Below are 6,467 nucleotides of genomic sequence, written 5' to 3'. Positions count from 1 at the left end.
CACCAGTTATACATTATAACTGCCACCTTTCACAGTATAAATGCTCAGAAAGACTCAAAATAATCCACAGAGTCAAAGCCCACAGTGAGTGGGGTCATGTATGTGCATATGCAAAATGCGTTATTTCTCATTAATGCCACCATCCTCTCGCCAGTTATAAATGATAACGGCCACCTTGCACAATAGAAATGCTGAGAAAGACTCAAAATAATCCACAAAGTCAAAGCCTACAGTCATCGGGGTCATTTACATGGACATGCATATGCAAAGTACCTAATTTATAATTAATGCCAATGCTCCTCCCGCCATTTATGAATGATAACTGCCACTTTGCACAATAGAAATGCTCAGAAAGACTTAAAATAATCCACAAAGCCAACAGTCAATAGGGTCATTTAAATGCACATACACATATGCAAAGTATGTAATTTATAATTAATGGCATTGCTCCTCCCGCCAGTTATAAATGATAACTGCCACTTTGCACAATAGAAATGCTCAGAAAGACTTTAAATAATCCACAAAGCCAACAGTCAATAGGGTCATTTAAATGCACGTACACATATGCAAAGTATGTAATTTATAATTAATGTCATTGCTCCTCCCGCCAGTTGTGAATGATAACTGCCACTTTGCACAATAGAAATGCTCAGAAAGACTTAAAATAATCCACAAAGCCAACAGTCAATAGGGTCATTTAAATGCACATACACATATGCAAAGTATGTCATTTATAATTAATGTCATTGCTCCTCCCGCCAGTTATGAATGATAACTGCCACTTTGCACAATAGAAATGCTCAGAAAGACTTAAAATAATCCACAAAGCCAACAGTCAATAGGGTCATTTAAATGCACATACACATATGCAAAGTATGTAATTTATAATTAATGTCATTGCTCCTCCCGCCAGTTATGAATGATAACTGCCACTTTGCACAATAGAAATGCTCAGAAAGACTTAAAATAATCCACAAAGCCAACAGTCAATAGGGTCATTTAAATGTACATACACAAATGCAAAGTACGTAATTTATAATTAATGCCATTGCTCCTCTCACCAGTTATTAATGATAACGGTCACCTTCCACAATATAAATGCTCAGAAAGACTCAAAGTAATCCACAAAGTCAAAGCCCACTGTCAGTGGGGTCATTTGCATGCACACAAATGTATGCAAAGTACGCTGTTTATAATTGTCGTCATCCTGCTGCCAGCTGTAAATGATAACTGCCACTTTGCACAATAGAAATGCTCAGAAAGACTCAAAATAATCCACAGAGTCAAAGCCCACAGTCAGTGGGGTCATTTACATGCACACGAATGTATGCAAAGTATATAATTTATAATTGTTGTCATCCTGCTGCCAGCTGTAAAGGATAACTGCCACCTTGCACAATAGAAATGCTCAGAAAGACTCAAAATAATCCACAAAGTCAAAGCCAAAAGTCAATAGTGTCATTTGGATGCACATGCACGAATGCAAAGTACGTAATTTATAATTAAGGCCAATGCTCCTCTCGCCAGTTATAAATGATAACTGCCACCTTGCACAGTAGAAATGCTCAGAAAGACTCAAAGTAATCCACAAAGCCAACAGTCACTGGGTCATTTAAATGCACATGCACATATGCAAAGTATGTAATTTATAATTAATGTCATCGCTCCTCTCGCCAGTTATTAATGATAACGGCCACCGTCCACAACATAAATGCTCAGTAAGACTCAAAGTAATCCACAAAGTCAAAGCCCACTGTCAGTGGGGTCATTTACATGCACACGAATGTATGCAAAGTATATAATTTATAATTGTCGTCATCCTGCTGCCAGCTGTAAATGATAACTGCCACCTTGCACAATAGAAATGCTCAGAAAGACTCAAAATAATCCACAAAGTCAAAGCCAAAAGTCAATAGTGTCATTTGGATGCACATGCACGTATGCAAAGTACATAATTCATAATTAAGGCCAATGCTCCTCTCGCCAGTTATAAATTATAACTGCCACCTTGCACATTAGAAATGCTCAGAAAGACTCAAAGTAATCCACAAAGCCAACAGTCACTGGGTCATTTAAATGCACATGCACATATGCAAAGTACGTAGTTTATAATTAATGTCATTGCTCCTCTCGCCAGTTATAAATGATAACGGCCACCTTGCACAATAGAAATGCTCAGAAAGACTCAAAATAATGCACAAAGTCAAAGCCCACCGTCATCGGTTTCATTTACATGGACATGCATATGCAAAGTATGTCATTTATGATTAATGCCATCGCTCCTCCCGCCAGTTACAAATGATAACGGCCACCTTGCACAATAGAAATGCTCAGAAAGACTCAAAATAATCTACAAAGTCAAAGCCAAAAGTCAATAGTGTCATTTGGATGCACATGCACGTATGCAAAGTACATAATTCATAATTAAGGCCAATGCTCCTCTCGCCAGTTATAAATTATAACTGCCACCTTGCACATTAGAAATGCTCAGAAAGACTCAAAGTAATCCACAAAGCCAACAGTCACTGGGTCATTTAAATGCACATGCACATATGCAAAGTACGTAGTTTATAATTAATGTCATTGCTCCTCTCGCCAGTTATAAATGATAACGGCCACCTTGCACAATAGAAATGCTCAGAAAGACTCAAAATAATGCACAAAGTCAAAGCCCACCGTCATCGGTTTCATTTACATGGACATGCATATGCAAAGTATGTCATTTATGATTAATGCCATCGCTCCTCCCGCCAGTTACAAATGATAACGGCCACCTTGCACAATAGAAATGCTCAGAAAGACTCAAAATAATCCACAAAGTCAAAGCCAAAAGTCAATATTGTCATTTGGATGCACATGCACGTATGCAAAGTACGTAATTTATAATTAAGGCCAATGCTCCTCTCGCCAGTTATAAATTATAACTGCCACCTTGCACAGTAGAAATGCTCAGAAAGACTCAAAGTAATCTACAAAGCTAACAGTCAATGGGTCATTTAAATGCACATGCACATATGCAAAGTACGTAGTTTATAATTAATGTCATCGCTCCTCTCGCCAGTTATGAATGATAACGGCCACCTTGCGCAATAGAAATGCTCAGAAAGACTCAAAATAATGCACAAAGTCAAAGCCCACCGTCATCGGTTTCATTTACATGGACATGCATATGCAGAGTTTGTCATTTTTGATTAATGCCGTCGCTCCTCCCGCCAGTTATAAATGATAACGGCCACCTTGCACAATAGAAATGCTCAGAAAGACTCAAAATAATCCACAAATTCAACAGTCAATAGGGTCATTTAAATGCACGTACACATATGTAAAGTACGTAATTTATAATTAATGCCAATGCCCCTCTCGCCAGTTATAAATTATAACTGCCACCTTGCACAGTAGAAATGCTCAGAAAGACTCAAAGTAATCCACAAAGCCAACAGTCACTGGGTCATTTAAATGCACATGCACATATGCAAAGTACGTAGTTTATAATTAATGTCATTGCTCCTCTCGCCAGTTATCAATGATAACGGCCACCTTGCACAATAGAAATGCTCAGAAAGACTCAAAATAATGCACAAAGTCAAAGCCCACCGTCATCGGTTTCATTTACATGGACATGCATATGCAGAGTATGTCATTTATGATTAATGCCGTCGCTCCTCCCGCCAGTTATAAATGATAACGGCCACCTTGCACAATAGAAATGCTCAGAAAGACTCAAAATAATCCACAAAGTCAAAGCCAAAAGTCAATATTGTCATTTGGATGCACATGCACGTATGCAAAGTACGTAATTTATAATTAAGGCCAATGCTCCTCTCGCCAGTTATAAATTATAACTGCCACCTTGCACAGTAGAAATGCTCAGAAAGACTCAAAGTAATCCACAAAGCCAACAGTCACTGGGTCATTTAAATGCACATGCACATATGCAAAGTACGTAGTTTATAATTAATGCCATTGCTCCTCTCGCCAGTTATGAATGATAACGGCCACCTTGCACAATAGAAATGCTCAGAAAGACTCAAAATAATGCACAAAGTCAAAGCCCACCATCATCGGTTTCATTTACATGGACATGCATATGCAAAGTATGTCATTTATGATTAATGCCGTCGCTCCTCCCGCCAGTTATAAATGATAACGGCCACCTTGCACAATAGAAATGCTCAGAAAGACTGAAAACAATCCAGTAAATAGGGTCATTTGCACGCACGCGCACACACACACACACACACACACACACACACACACATACACACACACACACACACACACACACACACACACACACACACAGGTGAAGTGGATCACAGGTGCACAGATTGCGATACAGGTGTGCAGATAGTCGTGCTGCAATGATACTTGCTGGTGTTTGTGTCTCCACGTGATGATAAAAAAAAGCAGAGATATTGTCTGTCACCAAAATAAAAGCACGACACATGGCCGTGTGCAGAGGTGGTTGGACTTGATGTGGCTGACCGTCTGCTCCCTCCTGGCTTACATCACCACCTCTCTGACCCTCGTCCCGCGCACGCCCCCCAAATTCCATTTCCCTCCCAATAAGAGCGTGACAAATGGAGGCTGCCAGGAGATGATGTATCATCGTCTTCCATCTCATCCTCTCCTTGTTTCTCTTTCCCCTTCTGTCCTCTTTCCAGGACATTTCCTGGATGTGTTTCTGTCCACATCTTAATGGCTCCTCCTTCTCTTCCAGTATCTTCCTGCCCTTGTCTTTACTCTCCGTTAACCTCAAACCTCTTTTGTCCACGTCGCCCTTTCTCGTCAGCCTCTCAGCGCACGCTTTGTTTGGAAACTTGCTGTCAAACATGCCCAACATGGAGGCACACCCCTTGAGCACACCTCATGTTAGCATGTTAGCATGTTAGTTGCTTTCAAACATGCCCAACATGGAGGCACACCCCTTGAGCACACCTCATGTTAGCATGTTAGCATGTTAGCATGTTAGTTGCTTTCAAACATGCCCAACATGGAGGCACACCCCTTGAGCACACCTCATGTTAGCATGTTAGCATGTTAGTTGCTTTCAAACATGCCCAATATGGAGGCACACCCCTTGAGCACACCTCATGTTAGCATGTTAGCATGTTAGTTGCTTTCAAACATGCCCAACATGGAGGCACACCCCTTGAGCACACCTCATGTTAGTCATGTTAGCATGTTAGTTGCTTTCAAACATGCCCAATATGGAGGCACACCCCTTGAGCACACCTCATGTTAGCATGTTAGCATGTTAGTTGCTTTCAAACATGCCCAACATGGAGGCACACCCCTTGAGCACACCTCATGTTAGTCATGTTAGCATGTTAGTTGCTTTCAAACATGCCCAATATGGAGGCACACCCCTTGAGCACACCTCATGTTAGCATGTTAGCATGTTAGTTGCTTTCAAACATGCCCAACATGGAGGCACACCCCTTGAGCACACCTCATGTTAGCATGTTAGCATGTTAGTTGCTTTCAAACATGCCCAACATGGAGGCACACCCCTTGAGCACACCTCATGTTAGCATGTCAGCATGTTAGCATGTTAGTTGCTTTCAAACATGCCCAACATGGAGGCACACCCCTTGAGCACACCTCATGTTAGCATGTTAGCATGTTAGCATGTTAGTTGCTTTCAAACATGCCCAACATGGAGGCACACCCCTTGAGCACACCTCATGTTAGTCATGTTAGTCATGTTAGTCATGTTAGCATGTTAGCATGTTAGTCATGTTAGCATGTTAGTTGCTTTCAAACATGCCCAACATGGAGGCACACCCCTTGAGCACACCTCATGGTAGTCATGTTAGCATGTTAGCATGTTAGTTGCTTTCAAACATGCCCAACATGGAGGCACACCCCTTGAGCACACCTCATGTTAGTCATGTTAGCATATTAGTTGCTTTCAAACATGCCCAATATGGAGGCACACCCCTTGAGCACACCTCATGTTAGTCATGTTAGTCATGTTAGCATGTTAGCATGTTAGTCATGTTAGCATGTTAGCATGTTAGTTGCTTTCAAACATGCCCAACATGGAGGCACACCCCTTGAGCACACCTCATGTTAGCATGTCAGCATGTTAGCATGTTAGTTGCTTTCAAACATGCCCAACATGGAGGCACACCCCTTGAGCACACCTCATGTTAGCAAGTTAGCATGTTAGCATGTTAGTTGCTTTCAAACATGCCCAACATGGAGGCACACCCCTTGAGCACACCTCATGTTAGCATGTTAGCATGTTAGCATGTTAGTTGCTTTCAAACATGCCCAACATGGAGGCACACCCCTTGAGCACACGTCATGTTAGTCATGTTAGTCATGTTAGTCATGTTAGTATGTTAGCATGTTAGTCATGTTAGCATGTTAGCATGTTAGTTGCTTTCAAACATGCCCAACATGGAGGCACAGCCCTTGAGCACACGTCATGTTAGTCATGGTAGTCATGTTAGCATGTT

The 6,467-nt window shown here is 41.3% G+C and overlaps 1 protein-coding gene across 1 annotated transcript in view; it reads right to left on the bottom strand.

Annotated features, from left to right (window-relative positions):
- The window catches only part of LOC133649516 (uncharacterized), a 20,252-nt gene extending 15,409 nt beyond the window's left edge, over nucleotides 1–4,843 (bottom strand). The window contains exon 1 of the mRNA XM_062046104.1: nucleotides 4,486–4,843. Within this exon, the coding sequence (XP_061902088.1) occupies nucleotides 4,486–4,843 (358 nt within the window). The remainder of the gene's footprint in view (nucleotides 1–4,485) is intronic.
- Nucleotides 4,844–6,467: the final 1,624 nt, after the last annotated feature.

This window comes from Entelurus aequoreus, linkage group LG05, assembly GCF_033978785.1.
Source record: "Entelurus aequoreus isolate RoL-2023_Sb linkage group LG05, RoL_Eaeq_v1.1, whole genome shotgun sequence".
In the NCBI taxonomy this organism is placed as follows: domain Eukaryota; kingdom Metazoa; phylum Chordata; class Actinopteri; order Syngnathiformes; family Syngnathidae; genus Entelurus; species Entelurus aequoreus.
This window is presented reverse-complemented; position numbering and strand designations above follow the sequence as displayed.